The sequence below is a fragment of the Epinephelus fuscoguttatus genome, linkage group LG15, assembly GCF_011397635.1.
Source record: "Epinephelus fuscoguttatus linkage group LG15, E.fuscoguttatus.final_Chr_v1".
NCBI classification, from domain to species: Eukaryota; Metazoa; Chordata; class Actinopteri; order Perciformes; family Serranidae; genus Epinephelus; species Epinephelus fuscoguttatus.
The window spans coordinates 3,335,338-3,358,357 of NC_064766.1; the positions used below are offsets into that span (position 1 = coordinate 3,335,338).

Sequence of the window (23,020 nt, forward strand, 5' to 3'; positions counted from 1 at the left end):
TACACATGGAAATGGGATTAGTTGGACTATATTTGCACGAAGTATAAAACTTTGCATAGTGATTGTGCTCACCCCCACTCCCTCCATGGATGTGGATGAGGGACCCAACTGGAGGAGCTGGGGATCGAACTGCTGATCTTTTGCTTGGTTGACAGACTACCCAGCAGCCACAGTTGCTGGTGGTAGCAGCAACTACTTTTTACCAGTACAGGTCGCAGAGGTTCACCTCTCTATTGGAACGGGCGGTGTCCTCACTGAGGACTTTGTGGCAAGGAAAGCCAGAAGGGTGAGGTTTTAGCTGCAAGTGTTCTTCTGATCAGTGCAGTAGTATGTGCGCGCATTGGGGCGGAACTCTGCTGTGCGCGATACAGAGAGCAGAGGAGATTTACAAAGGCGCGACCATGTAGAGACAGAAATGACATGCAGTGGTGTAAATAAAATAAATAACAAGGCTATTCAGTTCATTTAATAAGAGGACAAGGTATAGACCTTTTCTATAGGAAATGACTTCTGTTGTGATCTGGCGCTATATAGAAAATAAAATTAAATAAAATTAACTTGACCTTCAAGGGTGGCAGGGGGTAATGTTGGGCCATAGGGGGGTGTCTCCAAGGGCGCCATTTAGGCTAGAACCACCACTGGCTGTGAGGCACAATGCAACCGCTGCATCCTTGAAACATATTGTCGGATAATTAACACTTATCTCGCCTACTTATTTTCCCTAATTGAAAGTTAAAATCTATGAATATATAACCCTCAATAATTTTTCAATATCATTCATGTGTAAGCTGCATACTTGCCCATGACTGGCTCCAAACTAGTTGTGATGTCATAAAGCGTGCTGGTACGGTTATGTGTTAAAACTGAAAAACGTACCCCCATTTGGCAAATGGTTGTGAAACAGCCCTCTGTTGTCAAACTCTGCGCATATATCATTGTGCATAGTAAAGCAACTACAAGCAATACATTTTGACTGGAGGGGACTTGAACACAGCTCTGACATGGCTGTAGGATGGCCGTCAGCAAACAGAGAAGCTTCTATCAACTGGTTGAAATTACTGGTGTTGCTTTCTCTGATACCCTTGTCTATAATGCTTTTAGAATATCTAGTATGTATCCTTTTGTTTTTCCTCCAGCTCAAAAAAAAGCAAACAAAATGAGCAGAATAGATGAATCCCTGTCTACCAGTACTATTTATTATAAAACACCTTTTGTTTCAGCCTAGATTTGATAAATATTGAAACTCACATCCTGTGCAAATGGTGTCCTTTGATCAGGATTTCTTTGAAGACACTAGGAGCAGTCACCTTATGCCAGCACTGGCCAACATTTATTTGATGCTCATGCCTGGCATTACTTTGTATATGTTCTGTATCACAGACTTAAGTGCAGTAAGTAAAATTATTTCTGCTCATGGTGGTTTGCAGTGTAATATTTTGCCTTGTGCGGAGTGTTTTTACATTCATTAAAATTCAATTCAGTTTTTTATACTCCTCTGTGTGCACTACAGGTGTGTGTCCTTGTCTGTGTATGTATGTGCTGCTTACCTGACAGGTATAGGGTTACCAGAAGCAGAAAGAGCTCATCATTCCTAGGGCTGTAGTCAACCAAAGAAAATCTTGGTTGGCTGAAATTCTACCTACACATCAACCAATCAAGTGGTCGATAGGGGGTGGGGGGTGGGGCCTGGTAGCCTTAAGTCTGAGTTTGGCGATTTTGTATATGTCAGAAAGTTACAAACGTTAAATATTTGTGGAACATTACATGAGGGAGACTAACATTTAGTCCCTTTTAGAAGCTTTGCAATTCAGTCATGAACTGTGGTGTCTTTATTGAGACTTTGGAAAATATTCATGTTCCTGTTTGAAAAATAAGTTGGACGTGCACCTCAAAAGGGAGGCAACTAGGAGGCATCCTGATCAGATGCCCAAACCACCTCAACTGGCCCTTTTAGATGTGAAGGAGCAGCAGCTCTACTCAGAGCTCTCTTCAGATGTCCAAGCTCCTTACCCAGTCTCAAAGGCTGAGCTCAGCCACCATTTGGAGGAAATTCTTTTCGGCCACTTGTATCCATGATCTCATTTTTTCAGTCATTACCCAAAGCTCATGACCATAGGTGAGGGTTGGGACATAGATGGACCGGTAAATTGAAAGCTTTGCCTTCTGGCTCAGCTCTCTCCTCACCACGACAGTTCGGCAGAGCCCCTGCATCGCTGCAGACGCAGCACCAAATGGCTGATTCATCTCACGCTCCATTCTACCCTCACTCGTGAACAAGACCCTGAGATACTTGAGCTCCCTTGCTTGGGGCAGTTACTTTTGGGTAAAACGCTACGCTTGTCACTTTTTACCCAACCGTTCAATCACAGTGGAGGAAGGGCAGGAAAAATACCCCAAGACCAACTGTCACGTACACGTACAAGTGCTAAACTACAACAACAACTGGGAAATGGGCTTTGGTGGACAAATGGCCTTATGAAAGTAACACCAGCAATTGTCTGACCAATGAGAATTTGATCGGACAAAAGCATATTGACTAACCAATCAATCAACCAACCAACCAACCAGCCAACCAACCAAAGGGTGTCAGCCACTTTAGCTATGTAAACTGTGTCTGTGTTGAAGTGAACTAGGAAAACCTTGAATATCTCAATATTGAATGTATGATTTTTGGGGGGGGGGCGGCTTGTGACAATCACAAGATTGTCAGTTTGATCCCCAATTCCTCCAGTCCACATATCAAAGCATGCTTGGGCAAGATACTGAACTACAAATTGCCACTGATGGCTGTCCATGGTGTATGAATGGTTTGCACCTTGTGTGGTAGCGTTGGCCACCATTGTGTGAATGTGGCAAGTGGTGTGAAAGTACTTTGAGTGTTCAGAGGACTACAAAGGTATATTTTGTATTATTTTGTTCCAATAGAAGTTGGAGTGTCAACAGTATACATGTGTAACTGCATATTTTCTTCTGCCTTATGCACTTAACTACAGTGGCTGTAGTTACTGATTGTAGTTAAGATGTGAAGCTGCTGCCCTGTTAACATGCTGTGTAGAAACTGTGTTGTCGTCCTGCGTGAAAGTATTGTGCCATTTAAGGCATATTAAGATTAAAAAAAACATTCATGTTTGGAGACATTGATTGACATGGTCCAAGCCAATGACAGTTAGCCATAGTGGCTGATACAACGGCACTATCCTGTTGAACAAATTTTAATTTTCCCGTTACAACCAACTAACAAAACTGGCTGGTATTAACCCAAAATCTGGGCTTCAAAACTTCTGTTAAAAACTACTACATTCATATCACTGAAGCTTGGTTGATGTTTTTGTGTGTGATTTAAAAACTGTTGCAGAGGCTTGCTGCCTTGATAAGAATAAAATTCTTGAGGAACCACAGAATAATAATATAATAATAATGATAATAATTTTGGTGTGAAAACAGTCCTATAGGCTGGAGTTTTCTTGTCCTGTTAGTACATTTTTCTTGTCAAATTAATACTTCTGCATTCACAGTTTTTGATGGACATCATTCTGGTCTTTGCTAGTGTCAGTGTGTAGCGGGCCCTGTGGCTGGGCATAAAATCTCAATGCTCTTTTTATGCCATCCAAAACATGACCTAAGCACGAGGTATTTAAAACTTTGAAGTTCTTAAACCTGCCATTTAATGTCATTGTCAATTTGTACTCTTTCTACTTTGATTAGACACATTCTGGATTGATTTGGAATATTTAGGCTAAATTCTAGTAGAGCTCCTTGTTTTTAGATGACATTCAAAAATGTAACAAGGTTAGCTTCTTTTATTAAATATATTTTTAAAAAATTGTAAACTTTGTAAAAAAGCATGTGTAAATTCCTAGTAGTAAGGTATTGTGTTTTGGTATCAGCACAGAAACTTGGGTGTCACAGCAGCATAAGTACTGACAAATTTAATACCCAGTCCTAGTCCCCTGATAAACATGAGATTTTGAAACTATTTTCTTAATTCTTTTGTATTCTTTTGTTTCTTTGCTGCAGCTCCCTATCCTGGCCTCCTCTGTTGTCAGTCTTTATTTCCTGGAGCTGACGGATATTTTCCAGCCGGTGCATTCTGGTTACAGCTGTAGTGACCGCAGTCTGTCTCTGCCCTACATCCTGCCCAGACAGGAAGTCTGCCCACTGCCTCTGCTCTTCAGCTTAGCTTTCGCCGCTCCCACCGCCACTGTGAGTAAATCTCCACACTGGACCTCACAGTAACATCTACATGTGGCTAACTCAACAACTGGTTTCAGGACTGTGATTATAGACGGGTTTCTGTGCAAGCCAAGCTCCAACACAGAGATGATAAGGAGATGTTGTGCAGTAAACTGCATCAAATGCAGAAAAGATAGATGGAACATGTCTAATATTCTGAGGGGATCACGTCCCTTTCCTAAGAACAGGAGGACGTTATGGATCCAGGCCATTAAAAGGGCAAATTGGGGGTCCTAAAGTCAGTGACAGTGTGTGCTGTATGTTACCTACGCTTTGTAATTGATGCAAGGCATTTCCACACTGTCCCAGACATTGCTAGCTAGCTGTCACACTGATCTCATGTCTTATACAGTAGGTTTACAATTGCTGACAAAATTCTTTCAGATGTGGCAGGTTGTAAAGTAGCCTTGTCATTAATATTTTTACTTTGAAATAGTCAGTTGGTGTAGTGACACTAACATTAAAACTACCTCCTGATATTGGGTATGTTTACATGCACAAAATATATTTTATATTTTTGCCCTTATTCAAAAAATGACAATATTCACACTAAGCTGTTTAAATGACTAATGAAAATGAATATGTGAATATGTAAACAAGACGGGCGTTAACATGCCATTCATCACATCAAAATATGGAATTGGAGCTGCTTGTTATTTTGCTTCTTTGCGTCTGACCACAAATGTTGGCTTTTCTTTTGGGGATGCATCTGTACTCCAACCTTCAAATTCTTGGCAAGGTGGTTTGTGTACAATGACTCCAACACACAGAGCTATCCATAAACAGGCAAGAGGCCATGTGCCACAAACTGTGGTAAAAACCCCAACAGAGATGAATATTCTGAATGGGCTATATACATGTCCAAAGTATTCTCCAAAAAACCTGAATGATATTGGCATATCCTACATATCATAGGCCCTGATCACACAGAAAGTGTTTTGCAAACTGCAAAATGCGAGGTGCACCACAATAGTAAAATAATTAGTAGTAAAAAAATATTTATTAACATGTGCACATAGAATGCAAAATGTGAAAAGTCCTTGGCAATTAGACCCCTTAGAGATTGCATGATTTAAGGAGGGTGATGAATCCATAGTTGAATAGGAAAAAGGCCTAATTTGGAATATTCAAACAGAATATGCTGTTTATAAGACTCGCATCACATTCAGAATATTGTCACATTTGGAATAATAGTGGAATTTTAGTGTGCATGTAATGGTAAACATAGCCTATGTCAAATAAGGAAAGGATTGATAATTTCAACAACCAAGACCACGTAAGCTGAGTGAAATTCATACAACATATCAGCCATAAAAGTTTTTGTGATTTGGCTATCTCCTTGTAGCTAAACATTTATGTGAATAACCTGCCAAATTTCATTCTGAGACCTGATAACCATAGGTCACTAGTCAAGTATTGTTAGCTAACTATTCCTTAATGATGTATTAATATACAAATAAAAGACAACAGATCCATCTCTGAAACTGCATTTTATTATCGAGTCAACAAGAATTTACAAACAATGCAAATTCCACTGATTACAATGGTTGACTACAGTCTTGTGAGCAACAACCAAAGTGGTTTTGTCCCCTGGCTGCTTGTATACAAGAAACCTGTCTATACATGCAGGGACTCAGCTGGTGTCCACACTAAGACAAAAGCCTTATTAAAGCTATTTCTATGAACTATTGCTTCTTATGCTTTATTGTTAACACCAATAAACCATAAATATACCAGGTGACTAAGTATTCCTCCTCTGACTGACTAATTCATTACATTCAACTGTGGAAAAATACACATAGTAGCTGATGTTTTAAAGGGAAAGCCATCTTCCCACACTTAGAGGTGGTCTTGTACATGTTGCAGATTTAAAAATGTGCCCATAATGCTGTGGGAGTCTGACCACACTGAGACAAGTACAAGTGAAAGCACTAAGCTGTTACCATGCAACACAACCATTTGATGGGAATAAGCCAGTCATTTTAACTATGCTGACTAGAATACTTTTAAACTAACTGCCATACGTGGAGTGAAATTGCCTCGTCCAACTCGCAGTAAAGACTTTCTTTCTATTTTCAGTTCACTCCAAAGCTGCTGTTGTGGTATGTAACAGGAAAACATAACCATTAAACACTGCAAATTCCCTGTTAAGAATTTCTATGACTTCAAAGAGGTCGTAGAATCTAGTATACAATTACTTCTAATTTTGTAAACCTTCCCCCCAGGGCTTTTTAAAAAATCTGGTAAGCAATTGATAACTGCTAGTACAGCCCAAACATTACTGTTATTTTTGTCCACAGCTGGCATTAGTGTATCAGACAGTTAAGCCACCAAGCAGTCTGGTATGTTCAGTTCAGGACGCATTTTTTCCATTTCCAATGTGAAAAGTTGTGGATGGTACCAATGGAACCATTCCTTACCGTCCCATTTTTGGTCACCCCTCTGTTGGGGTACCTAGCACACATATCTGGTACTTAAAGATGGAGCTAGAAACACTGCAGTCCATTGATTGGTCAATAGCAGATGGGCACTCTTGCTTAGCACTGAGTTGTGGCTAATTTTGAAGCTCATGTAACCAGTGTTCATACCGTGGCAAGTCTTACATATATTAGTAAACTATAACTATAAAATGAAAGGATGTTTTGCTGCTTCTCACAGCAGCTATAGTCTGCTGGTAACTTTTGAGGTGGGCCATCTACCTGTAAGGTTACTCAATGCATGAACTGACAACTTGAATCCACTTTAAATTTCAGTATGACAACTTTGATCGTTTCTTTAGTTTGTATTGTCTCTCTTTGATGACATACACTTTTAGTAATGAGTGGATTTTCAATTGTTTAAAACTATATATTAATTTGAACTGGATGAACTGTACATATTCTAATCCTCACTTGGATCCGTTCCTGTGGGCTCCGGCAAAACTATGCCCCTGCACTTGCCTGAACCTGCTTTGTTTAAGTATCCCATCGAAAAAGACTCTCACTCTGGCCTCTTCTGTTTTGTTCTGAAAATGTCTGCATGCATCCCCACTGCGTGGACAATAAATGAGGCGCAAATTTTGCTTTGTGTCACTGGTGATGAGGAAATACAGCAAGTGCTGGACAGAGCAGTGAGTGACAACAACCCCACGCACATTTAAGAGTACTGTTTGCAGTTGAAGCGCTAAACGGACCTAGGGTTTAGGAACCATGTCTGAAGGGTTACTTTTGGTTCCAAAGGTACCATACTGAAAGTGTTTGGTGGAAACCAGGCTTTATTGTGGGCGGCTGTGGCTCAGAGGTAGAGCAGGTCGTCCACCAATCAGCGGTCTGATCCCAGCTCCAGTCCAGTCCAGTTCAGATACTGAACCCCAGATTGCTCCCGATGGCTGTTCCATGTGTGTGAGAGCATGTGAATGGTTACTGAGTAGCAGGTGGCACCTTGTATGGTAGCCTCGGCCAGTGTGTGAATTTGTGTGTGAATGGGTGAATGTGACTCAGTAGTGTAAAAAGCGCTTTGAGTGGTCAAAAGACGAGAGAGGCGCTATACAAGTGCTGGTCCCTTTATCATTTACCATTGTACTGTATCAGCACAGTACACTACTGTATCAGGCGACAGTGCTAGCACAACAAACACTGCCATCATAACATAAATGTAAAAAGTTTTAAATGCTATTTTCTGAAGTATTACTGTAAACATGTTTTCATTATTTATGTTTTTCTAGAGAGGTTAGATGCAAAGAAACCTGAAACAGCCAGCGAAGAGTGGACTTGTCAGTACAGACAGCAAAATTAGCATTAGCGTAGTGAAAGTTTTGATGGCAAAGTGTGTGTGTGCAGACCAATCTGAACACACTTTAACATCGTGGAAGATATTATTGTATGTTTCACAACCACTTACACTGCATCAGCCACTGGCAGTTACAAGCTACAGGATGCTAACTTCATTCTATTCTGATACGTCTGCTAGTTGCTGATTTTGGTGCACAGCAGACTCCTCATCTAAGTCTGGGTCTGACTAAGGCTCAGACATGTATGGCTGAATCTCTCCCATGTTTCCTCTAACACTAACGCTAGCCATCTTGGTGTACACTGCTCCATCGCTGGTCAACCGCTCTGGGGTCTAGTCCTAGAAGTGCCGTGCCAGCGCTGGTGAAAGCAGAGAGTGAGGGGTGAGAGGTTGTCTAATAAGATAAAATAATTGAAGTGATGACATTTTATATTCAAAAGGTCAATTTAACTGGACATCATATGTTCTGCAAAAACACTTTACTCAACATTATTCAACATCATACCTGAGAAGCAGAAGGGAAAACATTTGGTCAGATACTTAATTGGTGACACTAATTGTGAGTGTCCACCTTGAAACTATGCTGATTGTATAGATCTTCTGTGCTGTTGGGGGAAGATGTGTGTGAAGCAGTCATATTTTCACAGGTATAGATGTAAACTGTAACAGAAACTTGACTGGTGTGTGAGGGGGCATAAAACTGCAGTGTGGTAATTCTAGTTTTCTTTTACTTTTCATGTGGCAAAAGCCTGTTAAACAAAATATCATAGATTAATTAGTATTTCTACATACACTAAAAGGTATCTGGAGGGGGAGTTCAATCTTTCATTTAAAGAAACTACATCAGAGAGCTGTCACATCAAAAATAAAATAAAAAATAAAAAAAATCCTACTACTAGCCTTTCTTGAACATCTTGCAGTCTTCCTCCTCTGGGATTGAAATCTCTGGAATTTTTCGTGAAATCTTGCATTTTATCTTCTACTTATTGTTTAAATAAATGAAGAAAAGCATAGACTGTCATTTTCAGTCATGACAGTGGGATGTTTGCATCAATGAATGGTCGAGTTAATGCATTCAGCAGATCTGTGAGACAGATTTATCTGGTAATACAAAATCTGCATTGTCAACAATCTTTTGTTTCTCTGTGTCTGTATGTAGATTCTTATAGGAGAGGCCATTCTGTACTGCTATCTCTCCAGGAGGTCATCAGCTACACAGACTGAGGCCAACATCAACGCCGCAGGCTGTAATTTTAACTCCTACATCCGCAGGGCTGTACGTTTCATAGGTGGGAGGACACATGCGTTATACACAGCTGATTATATGCATGTTGTTAAGAACTGAATCTCAGACACAGAAACCAACAGTAGCTGTAAGATAATAATAACATCTGTCAGACCATGAGTGGACACAGACTGAAAACACATTACCATTGTTAAAGAAGCACAAGGTTATAATCTAACTAATCCACTGTTTTATGTTGTAACATGTTGTTTTTTACAGGTGTCCATATCTTTGGCCTGTGTGTGACAGCACTGATAACTGATATCCTCCAGCTGTCCACTGGTCAACACACCCCCTACTGGCTGGATGTTTGTAAACCCAACTTGACCCACATTAACATGTCCACTTGTGATGAAGCCTTTATTCTGGAGGATATCTGCTCTGGACAGGACACTGGGCTCATCAATGCTGGGAGGTAAGGCTGAGTTTTACAAAGCCAGTGAGTGTGGGAGGGTGTACGAGTGAACTAGTGAGTGTGTCAGAGGATGTGTGTGGGTGTTTTTCAGTGCGTGTTTATGGAGTCATTTTTAATGTGCAGTTTGAGCACACACACACACACACACACACACACTTGTAGCTTGCAGCCATAGACTAGTTTTCTCTGTTGTTATGGTTACGAATCTGCTCTCGGGACATGTACTGAAACATAGAAAATATGAGCTGAATATTAGCATACTCTACATCATCACTGCCAAGGTCATGTGCTACAACATAAACTGGTGACAACATGGCTGCTCTACTGTGATGAGATTGCAAATGAAATATGTTAAGATTACCTTAAGGACGTGTGTTACAGCTCACTTAAAGCACTTAGACCCCCACAGGTGTTTTCACTTATTGGCTGATTGCACCATGCTGAGTCAGGACATTTTCCTGAAGATAGGGCTTGTTTTATTCTCAACGTTAGGACTGTTTTTGGTCTATTTAAGCAAGCACTAAAAAGAAACTAAAGAAGTTGAATGTAGTGCAGCAGACTTCTCTCAGTCACTCAGTATGACATTAGAGAAAATTGATTTATTGTGTTAGCCCGACTAAAACTGGACTTTTAAAATACATGTAAACATGTTAGTCTGACTGAAATCATACTAAATCAAATTTATCAAATTCGGAGTAACACACCCAGATAATGTGATTGGGAGTCAAATTACTCCAGCATGTACAAACTGGCCTAGGCACTCTGCACATGCTCCACAGTTTCCACCCCGGGCTTTGACTCGAAAGTCCAATAGCATTAAATGCGTACCACAAGAAGAAGCTCCTAACAATATGGCGCAATCTGCACTCAGAGCCGTGCATCTTGGACGGACGAGGAGACACAGTTCATGCCAGGGGTGTTCCAACAAGGGTACCTCACGATTCGATTTGATTTCGATTATGGGCGCTTTGATTCTTCGATTCTTCGATTATGGCGCTTGTCGATTCGATTCGCTTATTGGTGCCACGATTCTTCGATTATTGCACTTTTTAATGCTTTCTTCCATACAAGATTGATTTTGTCTTCATCTGTGGCTACATTTTTAAATAAATAGCCTATCAACTAACTCAGTTCCTCTACACTCAATAAGTAAATAACAAGGTTTTTTGAACATTTGACTTGTATTTTTCAAAGACACAAAATATTTTATTTTATAACTGTTATGTAAACATTTGCACTTTGACCTACTTAACTTTGACCAGGGAAAGCTCCACTTGCACGAGAGTCCCCTCTATTGGCGGAAAACACTGAAAACAGTCAAGCCCTGGATTTAATGAGGTCATTAATTCAAGTAAACAAGATATGTACTTCCATCAAATTTATTTAATGGAAAATGGAAAGTTATTCAGTCTGGAATATGAATAGGATAACTTTACAAAAAAAGCTGCCATACAGAACAATAGTGCATTCCTCAAAATTAAATAATTCAACTTATTCAGTCTGGAATATAGATAGGATAATTTAACAAAAAAAGCTGCCATATTCCAAGGTAACAAATTGCATTCTTCTGAACAAAAGTGCATTATTCAACTGAACTTATTCAGACTGGAGCTTCAGTACAGTGAGGTAAACACAACACAAACACAGTAGAGCAGAGTGGCACTCACACTCATCTTAAAGTTAACTGTCCTCCCATACTCCCTCCCCTCCCTCTTGACCCCCTACATCCTCCTGTTGTGTGAGAGAGGCAAATGTCCACATTGTGCTACTCATCTTCATCAGACTCTTCATCGTCAGTGCCAGAATCTGGGACACACACATTCTTGTGCAAGAATACCAGCTGGTCAATGTGCTCCGACTTGAGTGTGCTACGCTGGGCTGAATACGGGCGTAAATCCGTCGCAATGAAAGTAGCTATTGCTTTTGTAATGCTCTTCGCCTTCTCCAAGTTCTTGGGAAGTTTGGAGACAGTCTCCAGGATGGTCCTCTGTGTGGTGGGCACGACCGGAGGAACCTTCTCCGTTTCGGGATGAAAGCGTACAAGGTGCTGCCTCATGTTTGTGGTGTTGCTGAGGTACTTTATTTTTGCTTTGCAAATCTTGCAAATCGCGTAGGTCTTGTCAGTCGTCTTGTTTTCTCTCTCATAAAATCCATAGTACTGCCACACGGTTGCAGTCAACCCCGGTGGCGAGAGAATCGGCCGCTCTTTGGAGGCTGCTGAAGCTGTTGCCATTTTGCAAAGAAGCTAACGTGCTCTGTTTGTAGTGGTCTCACTCACTAAACAGTCCGGGCGGCGCTCGCGTTAAGGTTCTGGTTACATGTTTTTTGTTCCGGTCTTGCGGCAAAGCATCGACGTTAATTAATCGATGCCAAATCGTCACGTGCCGCATTTCGATGCATCGCCACATCGATGAATTGCACCCACCTCTGGTTCATGCTGTTTCAGCTGAAAAAGTTATTTATATTTAACAGCACGTACTAAATGTGCAGAGCTGCTAAGTTGTCCACCATGATACCAGTTTGCTGCTAGCTAACTGTAGCTAACTTATTTGTCATTTGTTTGGTCTGTGACATATTATGTCATCTGGAAAAAGGTCCAGTATTAACAAGCAGGAAGAGGGCATATTTTCACCTATCGTAGGGGAGTTGGACATACTTCAGTCAATAATTCGATTTCCCTTCCCATGCTTGTATACTTGGAAGAAGACAGTAGTCCACTTAAATAGCCGGTTGAGCTATAACTCCACTTAACTTTGCAAGTAAACGTACAGAGTGAGACCAGTGACTGAGACCTGCTTGCGTCAGTCAGCTGCTGCAGGTTATAAGCCTTGCCTTGTTCATGTTTTGAAAAACAAACAAACAAACAAAAAAAACCAAATTAAACATATTTTGATGGTGGACAATTATTGAGATTGTTGAGGACAGTGGAGATGATGGTTTGCATAACTCTGCTGCAGTGGATCATAAAGCGAAAATTATGGTATGAGCATGTAGAGGGTGTTGGATGCCAGGTACATTCAGCCTGACAAGTCACTTGACTTTGTCTCATTAATGAAATGTAAGACACAATGTAGTATAGGCAACTTGACTTATAGATACTGTATGTGTGAAGTGTATGAATGGCAGAGAAGAATTTAATGCAGAAAATGAAGCCGACTGTACCATTTCTAGCAACTTCCTATGCAACACACTTTTGGTATAATCCAAATACAGATATGAACACATATTTATGTGACATAAATGGGTAGAGATACTAGCATTATGTTGCACCACTAGTAGACAACTGGTAAGGCTGCCTTGTCACAAGCAGCACCATGTCGGCAAAAGGCTGCCAATCTGTAGTAATATTTGCCGCTGTTGGAATTTTTTGAGAAGGGAACCATATTTATTGTACCAGCTTTGTAGTATTATACTGGTGCAGTATAATAGTAAGCTACTGTAAGTGCACACTGTGGCTTCCAGTTGTAGTTTAGGTGGTACAGCAGGTTGTCCATTAATTTTAAGGTAGCTGGATGACCCCTGGCTCCTGCTTTCAACATTTTAAGCATTCTTGAACAAGGCACTGAATTCCAAATAGCTCCTAAGATGTGTGTCTCTAAGCAATGTGCATCACTTTGGCAGATGCTAAATTAATGTACTACTAGTCCATACCCGGAGATGTGTTATGTATTTAAGCAATATATATTGCTTTTATACAACAGTTTGTCTTCTGCCAACAAAAATAGTTCCCTCAGGACTCTGCTGTCACCGTTGCCGTGTAATGCAGACATGGTGCGCCAGGCACTTACTCTTTATACACATCTATCTGCACATTTCTATTAATTGTGCAGCCGGTGAAATAAGTCTTTGGTGACTGCATGATGGACTGTCGCTTCACAGGCACAGCCGACTCTGCCTTCTGATCTGACAGTATGTTGCTCCATTGTTTTCTGCTCTCCATGGATGACTTCCAGTAGCTTTTTAACAAGCTCTCAGACGTGCAAGACAAAAGGTATATTTTAGGGCCCGACTCCTAATTAGAAGACTAACTTTACACATAGGCTACGTTAAAACAACATCATACCTGTGCCCACTCACTGTCATGATCTCCCTAGCTTCAAGACCCGCATCTGACAGCTTCTGTATGGCAGTCGCCCTGAGGCTGTGATTGGTGTAGATAGCTGTTGTCCCCGCCTCTTTACACATCTTCGGCAGCATCTGTGCGAGTGAGTTTATTCCCAGCGGAGCTTTAGTGTACCAGATATTGTCTGTGTGAGCTGCTGTCATCCTGGGCTTCAGATAAACGGCATTTGCATCTGGTGGAAGTTTGTTTCAATACTTTTCCAGGGATGCAACGCAACTGCTGACCTAACTAACACTAACCGTCAGATAAAATTGATTGATCAATGATTGTTGATTGCAATCAGCTGTGAGGCGGAGTGATACATACACAGTGAAATAACCGTGATGTTGTACTCCAATATCGTCATGGTTTTACTGTCTCTTGACCAATCAGATTGCAGGGCTAGAACTAACTGTTGTATAAAGAGGAATAAGAAATCAAAAACAGTATATTAGAGGAGATGCAAAATCAGAGCACTGTAAATGCACCGTGTAATAAATATTAATGTAAGACAAACAATGCACACTGTATTTAGAAACATGCTTTATGGCAAAATACATGGAGCATAGTTTTGGCTGACAGCACGGAGGCGGGCGCGGGGCTGTGCGCAGGCACACAGGTACACACATACAGGTTTCGATCCGCAAGTGTCGGAGATGAAGACTTCCCAGCCGAACTGTGGTCCCATCGCAGGTGTTTTCAAAGTGGTCTCCGGGCATACGCAGCTCGCGCTGCTAATGGTGCTCACAATATGACTGGGTAGTGGACAAAAACGCGAATATAAACAGTAGAAATGTGGGAAAAATGCAATAACGGCATGTGCAAGTTAAGAGAAGTAGGTCAAAGCAGTGAGGAGGAAAACGGATGATGACAGACAGATGGAGGGAGGGACAGAGGTTTCTCCATTTAATAGTAGGATGATGTGCTGTAGTTAGTTTTTTTTTAAGAAATGCAAATAATATAGCTGGAATTTTAGGCAGTTCAGCAGAAAAAAATAAATGTACAAAAAAAATGCTGTACAGATAGTTTATGTTGCCCAGTGACTGCACGTTGCTCAACATGTTGTTATGTTATGTTATGTTATGTTATGTACAAACTACTGTCACTTATGAAGCAGTCTCCAAAGCAATGCTTGAGGTATATGATGAATTTTTGGAAGCACCGTGGTTAAAGGACAACTTAGGTATTTTTCAACCTGGGCTCTATTTTCCCCATGTGTATGTGTGCGTATGATTCATAGGTACAACTCGTTCTAAAATTGGTTCAGTATTGAGGGAGGCGGACGCAGCTGGCAGCCGCGAAATGAGCTAAAACGGTAACGGGGGCAAATGCGTCCCGTATAAGTTTGCGCATTAAAAGTGCTTTTTATCGGCACTGACCGGTTCAGATCGCTAGCGCTATCTCTGTAAATAGCATATTAAGCGTTTTGAACATTGTTTATATAACATAACCTCCACTGTGTCTGTAGCTCTCTCTACTCGTGGGACAGCCATTTTCTTGAGGAAGAGGTGTTTCAGGATTGGATATTTGGATATTGAATTTTAGAACGAGTTGTACCTATGATACAATAGGGCCCAGGTTGAAAAATACCGAAGTTATCCTTTAAGGGATTACTATACTTGGTTAATGTACTGTTGCTGCCAGTTACCTAACAGTAGGTTTGGGTGGTATGTTTTTTTTTTTTTTATACCTTCATAACTTCCTGAAACTTCAGCGGGGCATATGGTTCATGAGGGTATTTGTGTGGGGGCACTCCATACTCCAGAGGGGCAAGTATGTTCTAACAAAACAAACTCACAAAATGTCAAAAAGGTAATATTGTGACATGTATTTATGTTATTAAACAGAGAAATACAACCACACACTTCCTGAATTCACTGAGTTAAGATTAGCTTAACTGACTTGTTAAAGTCGGGTGAAGTAAAATCTGAGATTTACATTTAAACACAATATACATGTTAGAAAACACTTATTGAAAATGCGCATAGACTGGGAACTCTATAGTACTGAATTGTGGCGTTAGACCATTAAACTGTTTTACACCAGTTCTGTGTCCAGGATTTTTTGGCTGGGGCTGAAAGCATGCAGGCTGACCCAGTGGAGCGACCCTTAGCATAAGCCCGGTTCCTATACTATGTAAGAACTGGAGCCTGTTGAATTTTTGAACCCAGCACACCCAAGACCAGGTCAGCTAGCACCACAAATAGAAATAAAACTCTGGTGAAGTGACAAAATATGTTTTGTTTGTATTAATTTATAGCCTAACTTTATATGGCTAGATCATGTTAAAGCATCCATTGTTGTACTACAATTAAAAGAGGCTGCTGCTTTCCTGAAAGTGGGCATGGCTACAGCACATTCAGCGGGAATGCCCCTAGCGTCTCAGAGCAGAGAATACTGCCAATTTTTGTAATGATTTTGAAACTTTATTTTATATTCTTGATGACTTTTTTAATCAATCAAATTTGGCTGGGTGCTTAATAACACATTTTTCTGTGGTGTGACAAACTCATTTATTTTTACTTTACCCAGACTTTAACCAATCGTAAAACACACTACATTCAAACTAAACAGAAGCACAATAAAACACACTAAAACCATCATAGTCTCATTAGCCATCTAACTAATTAGTCCACTGTCCACAATCATCAATGCTGGTTTAGTCAAAATAAACCCTTAATCTGCCTTTGCTGGCCGCCTGTTCAGAGTTTTGTAATGTTATCCCCACCACTCAAAGGCACCATGTTTTCCAGCTCAGCTGCTTGTTAAACTAGTAAAGACTGATCTCTAGTGGCGCATGATGTGCACTACATACAATCAATACAGCATCTTTGTATTCATTTAATAGAAAGAGGAGCATCTCTGTTTTTGAAAGTGTATCATTGTTACTGCATCTCACTAATGCGGCTGTACTGCATGTCACTAACTCGGCTTCTTCTCTGGAGCCCTTGTGCTCCACTGTCTCGCAGGTTAACTTATATCGCAGCGGTGCCTGGATAGTGTGACGTGTGTGGTTGTGCTGCTACCGTAGTCCTGCCTGATGCCTCCTGCTGCTGTTATCATTAGTCATAATTCTACTCTTATTATACACATATGATTATTGTCACATATGCATACTATCAGATATTAATATATACTTTAAACATATTGTACCACAATAGCCATAATTAGAATTATAATATTATTACTTTGATTAATGTTGTTGTAAGCTACTGTCATAAGCGTCTGTCCTGCATCTCTCTCTCTCTCTCTCTCTCTCTCTCTCTTTCTATGTCATTGTGTCATACGGATTACTGTTAATTTATCATGTTGATCTGTTCTGTGCGACATCTATTGCACGTCTGTCTGTCCTGGAAGAGGGATTCCTCCTCAGTTGCTCTTCCTGAGTTTTCTACCATTTTTTTTTCCCTGTTAAAGGTTTTTCTGGGGGGGAGTTTTTCCTATCTGCCGCAAGGTTTCTAAGGACAGAGGGATGCCGTATGCTGTAAAGCCCTTTGAGGCAAATTGTGATTTGTGATATTGGGCTTTCTAAATGAAATTGATTGATTGATTGATTGATTGATTGACTGATTGATTGGCGGAATTTCTAAATTCCCTGATATTGCCAAAACCTACACTGCAGCTGGAGCTGAAGGCTTCTCATTATGCAGCTCTCACTGTACTGTAAATGCCACTTCAACTGTGAAGACAACAGTTTTCCTGCCCACTCCATCATCAGCTTCAGTGGCAGCTTATGTACCTATGGCTTCTAGTCCCTTCCCCACCACACGCAAGCACTAAGCATGCAGGAAGCTTGTCTCTTGTGCTTCATCGTAACAAAGCTTATTGTTTAGTCAGCACAGACTTGCTCTTAATTTTTAAGTAATTTAAGTATGTGTTGTGTTTAATGTTAATTAATACAAGTTATTGAAGAGAGATGAGTGCTTGTGCCCCAGATCTTCCATCCATTATCTAGACCCACTTTTCTCTGTGAAAGTGTAATCTCCCAGCTCACACTGGGCCTCTGTGGGGTACATCCTGAGCAGAGACAACCAGCCACACTCAGAATATAGAGTCGCTAGGTTACCTAACGTGCATGTCTTTGGACTGAGGTAAAAAAAAAAAAATAGATAAATCTTAGCATACAGAGGTTAGATGAAGGTGCTAACCACTGCTCCACCATGCCACCCCTCATATCTACTTGTCAGTAATAGATCACACTTCTGCTTGTGTGATCGTTTTGCCTAAGGCTTGAGAGCTTAGTTGAAGTAAGTGGCTGGCTGGATCTCACTTGTAAAAATCCATCTAGTATTCATCTGTGCATACATACTGAGATGTACTGAGGTGTAAAAACATCTTGAGTTCCTCATGGCTGTAGATATCATCTGAGAATATCCTGATAAACCAGGAGGTGATAGAAGCTTAAGGTGTGCATGTACTGTAGTTCAGTGTTCTCCTTGCGACAGCATATTTAGTTTATCTACCAATATGCGCTGACTAGTTGTTGCCATATTATAGTTTTCAAACACATCCCGGTCTCACACCCACCTCATCAAATACCAGTGCTTAGTCAATGGCCCTTGACATGAGATACCGATGCACAGAGACACCCTTTAGCGGTGGTACGACATGCTCCAGATGGTAAGTTATTTTGATGCTCAAGGCACAGGCAACTATCATAGTGTAAAGAACGAGAAAGTTTGCACAGGGTGGGCAGGATTGGGGATGGATGGGTCAAACAAATTCTGGACTTTCGCCCAGAAGACTGCTGTGCATTTTCTGTGTAAAACCAAGTCATTTGAGTTATTTTAATGATGACATAGTGTGCTAGTATGTGAAGCATGCTATGTTAGTGATATATGTCACCTGAATTTATATTAGACAGAATTTATTATTAATAGGATAGCCCCTTGAGATGTAGCATCTCATTTTCAAGGGGGTCCTAAAAACACAAAATACAGAATATAACACATACTTACAATGACAGTGTTACATAACAAACTACAAATACACAGATACAGACAGCTCTCTCACCATCTCCCACCCACACCCCCACCCTCAGCAGTTGTACAAGAAGCTAGATACAAGAAAAGAGAAATGACCCGTAAAAAGAGATCAGTTTCATCATTACCAAGAGCACTTGAAACAATTAATCTTCTAATTGCAAATACACACAAATTAAAAGTATGAACAGGTTGTTTCAGGTTGTAAGATGACAAAATAAAGAAGTCCTGAAGCAGTGGAAAGAGTTAATAGATCTAAGAGAAAGAGGAAGATCATTCCAGTCGACTGGAGCTTTGTACTGAAAAGACCTGTGTCCGACTCCTTTTCTGGGGACAGAAAAGAATGGATATTGCATATGTTTGAGTGAATAAGAAGATCTATATGGAACCAAAAACTGTTTCAAATAGAAAGGACAATTAAAGTAAACACATTTAAAGATGAACTGAACCCAGTGAAACTGCCTTCTAGCTTTAGGCTGCAACCAATTAAGTGATTCATACATAAAGCAAGGATGAGTTCTATATAGGCACCTCAAAATAAATCTACACAGAGAGTTATACAATACATCTAGGGGTCTAAGATAAGTATCAGAGGTGTTCAGATAGACAATGTCAGCATAATCAGTTATAGGTAAAATTAACTGAGAGATTATTCTTTTTCTGACATGAAATGAAAAACAGTTAATTGAGTGATAGAGTGAGCACAGACAGCCAAATGTTCATTTCATAATAAAATCAATGTGGGGCTTAAAGCAGAGTTCAGGGTCAATCTAAAGTCCAAGATATTTGAAGGAGTCAACTCTCTCAAGGGGATAGCCATCATCAAAATTAATATGAAAGCCACAGGGATGTGAGCGTCTTTGTCGCATGCCAAACACCATGCTGCAGGACTTCCTATTCAGTATGAGTCTGTTATTATGAAGCCATTTTCAAACCAAGTTAAAGTCAAATTGTCAAACTGAGTTCTGGATCTGTAATATATCGGAGTTAGAGGTGTATATAACAGTATCATCAGCATGTAGATGAACAAGACAATTTGAGCATAATTGTGGTAAATCATTAATAAAGATAGAGAAAAGAAGTGGTCCATGAGTGGAGCCTTGTGGAACACCCTTATCAACAGTTAAATAATCAGACTGAGAACCTTGAAAGACAACACACGACTATTGTGACTATTGTGAAGATAGGCATTAAACCAGAGGAGAGCATTTTGAGATAGACCAATAGAATAGAGCTTATCAAGGAGGAGGTAGTGATCAACCAAATCAAAAGCTTTGGAAAGATCAATAAAAATTGCACCTGTAAGTAGGCCTTTACCAAAAGAGGAGAACACATCATTGGTGAATTTTAGCAGGGCTGTTGTGGTGGAGAAATTAGGTCTAAAGCCAGATTGGGTTGGAGATAGAATATTGCACAGATTGATGTACTGATATAATTGATTAAAAATAATTTTCCAAAAATTTTGGCAATGGTACAGATAATAGAGATTGGTCTGTAGTTATTCACATCTAGTGGATCTCCTCCTTTAAAAAAGGGGTAACTCTAGCACATTTCCATATGGGGGGAATTGAACAAGTAGATAAAGACATTAAATAAATCAGCAAGGGGATACATAAGAACATGAGCTGCAAGTTTAACAAATTTAGCTTCCAAACCATCTGGACCAGCACTACTATTTTCTTTTAACTCATTTATAACATAAAAGACATCAATAGGCAGAATTTTTCTAAAGAAAAAGGAGTGCAGTTTAAAGAGCAAGCCATATCATAAGAATTAAAGTGTTGGGAACCACAGATAGATGAGAAATGACGGTTGAAAGCTTGGGAAATAAGTGGAGGATCGGTAATAGTTTCATTATTTATATGTATCTGATTTAAGAGGTTTTTGTTAGTTTTATTGAGAATATTGTTCAAATGTTTCTAGAACTGTCTAGGATTATGGGAATTCTGTGAAAATAGTAGTTAGATTTTGCATTCCTTGTTTTGGTTTTACAAAGATTTCTCAAATATCTGTAGGTTTCCCAATCAGCAGCATCCTTAGACAAGCGATATTTGGTCCAGGCTTTATCCCTTTGTTTGAAAGGGCTGATTAGCTGTGAGCTAATCCAGGATAGGTGTCTACCTTTAACTCTAATTGTTCTTACTGGGGCATGTTTATCAATTATGTTCATAATTTCAGAGTAAAAAAAAGTTCCATGCATCATCAACAAAAGGAATTAACTGAAATCTGTCCCAATTAATGGAAATTATATCTTGAATAAAACTATCTACATTAATGTTCTTACATTGTCCCAGTCTAATATATTTAGGAGGTGCACTTGGAATTTTGATTTTCCAGACACAAAATATAACAGTGATCACTTAAACATTTTGACATAACACCAGATTTAATTATTCTTTCAGGATTAGTGACAAATATCCAGTCCAACAGAGATGACGACTGATAAACAACTCTTGTAGGTTCCTTAATTAACTGAGTGACGTTTACACTATTAATTAAATTCCTATCATAGGAGGAGGAGCGATCAAGCCAGTTACTATTGAAGTCACCCAAGATAATCATTTCATTATGCCTCTCAAGAGAATTAATAGTTGGCAAAATACACTTAATGGAGTCAGTTGGAGCAGAGGGAGGCCAATAGATGCTGCCAATTTGAGGCGACATATGTGGCCACTCCACCACCTCTAGAAGCCCTATCAGCTCTGTACAAAGCGAAGTTGTCAATTTTAATTTCGTCATCAGTAATATTACTATGTAGCCACGTTTCAGAAATAGTGATGATGTTGGGTTTATAAAGAGTAACCCAGGCTCCGAGGAGATCGATCTTTGAAACAAGCCTCCTAATGTTGAGATGAATGACCTTTAAACCTTTGGCTGATTCAATTGTGCCTATAGAAAAAAATAGAAACAGCAGGTCAGAGAACAAAGTTGGGAGAGGGAAGGTGATGGAGGCAGAAAGTGAGAGCAACAAGCAGGACAGACAGACAAAATAACAAACATGACACATGTACACACACACACACACACACACACACACACACACACACATATATGAAAAACATAACAGCAAGGTGAGTGGCTGATAACTAAAGTAGAGCAAATAGCCACAGGCTCAGACTGCTACATAGCCTATGTGAGAAAACAAAAGGAGGGCCCTGCTTAATTTATCCCAGGTCAGAAATAAGTAAATAAAAATAAATAAATTGAAATAATAATCCAAGATCAAGGAATCAAGTAGCTTATATTCAGGCAAACATAAATATATATAGATGGCCACAGATAATCACAATAAGAAGAATGAGTCACAAAAGAAAGAGGGCCATTTCATTATTTCGAGAGGGTAAATAAAAGATAAATAAAAATAAAATAAAAACAAATAACAGCAACAGATGCTCAGTATTCTGCGACATTGCATCATTACGACAATTTTGGTGGAACAACGTCACAATTTACAGCAAACATTGACTGTCCATAGCAGCATCAGGTCTGCAGAGGTTTAGGAGCCTGAGCCCATCAGCGGCTCAGGAGAAAGAGCAGCAAGAGTGTAGATGGAAAGCAGAAATTCTGCTTAAGTTGTCTTGGTGACATCACGGGGTCACATGTCACTGGACAAAGTAGTGTCCCATCAATTTGAAGACTGGTCTCTCACTTAGTTGTGGAGATGTGGCAATAGAGTAGAGTTTTTGACTAGGTTTTTCAACAAGGTCTTAGAGAGTGAGAGGATGTCTGAGGAATGGAGGAGAAGTGTGCTGTGTCGATTTTTAAGAACAAGGGAGATGTGCAGAGTTGTGCAACTACAGAGGGATAAAGTTGATGAGCCATACAATGAAGCTATGGGAAAGAGTAGTAGAAGCTAAACTAGAGCAGAAGGGAGCATCTGTGAGCAGCAGTATGGTTTCATGCCAAGAAAAAGTACTACAGATGCAGTATTTGCTTTGAGGATGTTGTAGAAGTACAGAGAAGGTCAGAGGTAACTGCATGGTGTCTTTGTAGATCTAGAGAAAGCATATGACAGGATGCCGAGAGAGGAGCTGTGGTATTGTATGAGGAAGTCTGGAGTGGTAGAGAAGTATGTTAGAGTGGTGCAGGACATGTATGAGAGCTGTAGGACAGTGATGGGGTGTGCTGTAGGTGTGACAGAGGAGTTTAAGGTGGAAGTGGGACTGCATCAAGGATCAGCTCTGAACCCCTTCTTGTTTGCTATGGTGATGAACAAGATGACAGATGAGGTTAGA

The 23,020-nt window shown here is 40.1% G+C and overlaps 1 protein-coding gene across 2 annotated transcripts in view; it reads left to right on the plus strand.

Moving 5' to 3' along the window:
- LOC125902787 (phospholipid phosphatase-related protein type 4-like) overlaps positions 1 to 23,020 on the plus strand; it is a 115,381-nt gene that overhangs the window by 39,195 nt on the left and 53,166 nt on the right. For both annotated transcript variants that reach the window (XM_049599385.1, XM_049599386.1), the window contains exons 2-4: positions 4,018 to 4,203; positions 9,161 to 9,290; positions 9,506 to 9,701. In XM_049599385.1, coding sequence (XP_049455342.1) covers positions 4,018 to 4,203; positions 9,161 to 9,290; positions 9,506 to 9,701 — 512 coding nt within the window. The remainder of the gene's footprint in view (positions 1 to 4,017; positions 4,204 to 9,160; positions 9,291 to 9,505; positions 9,702 to 23,020) is intronic.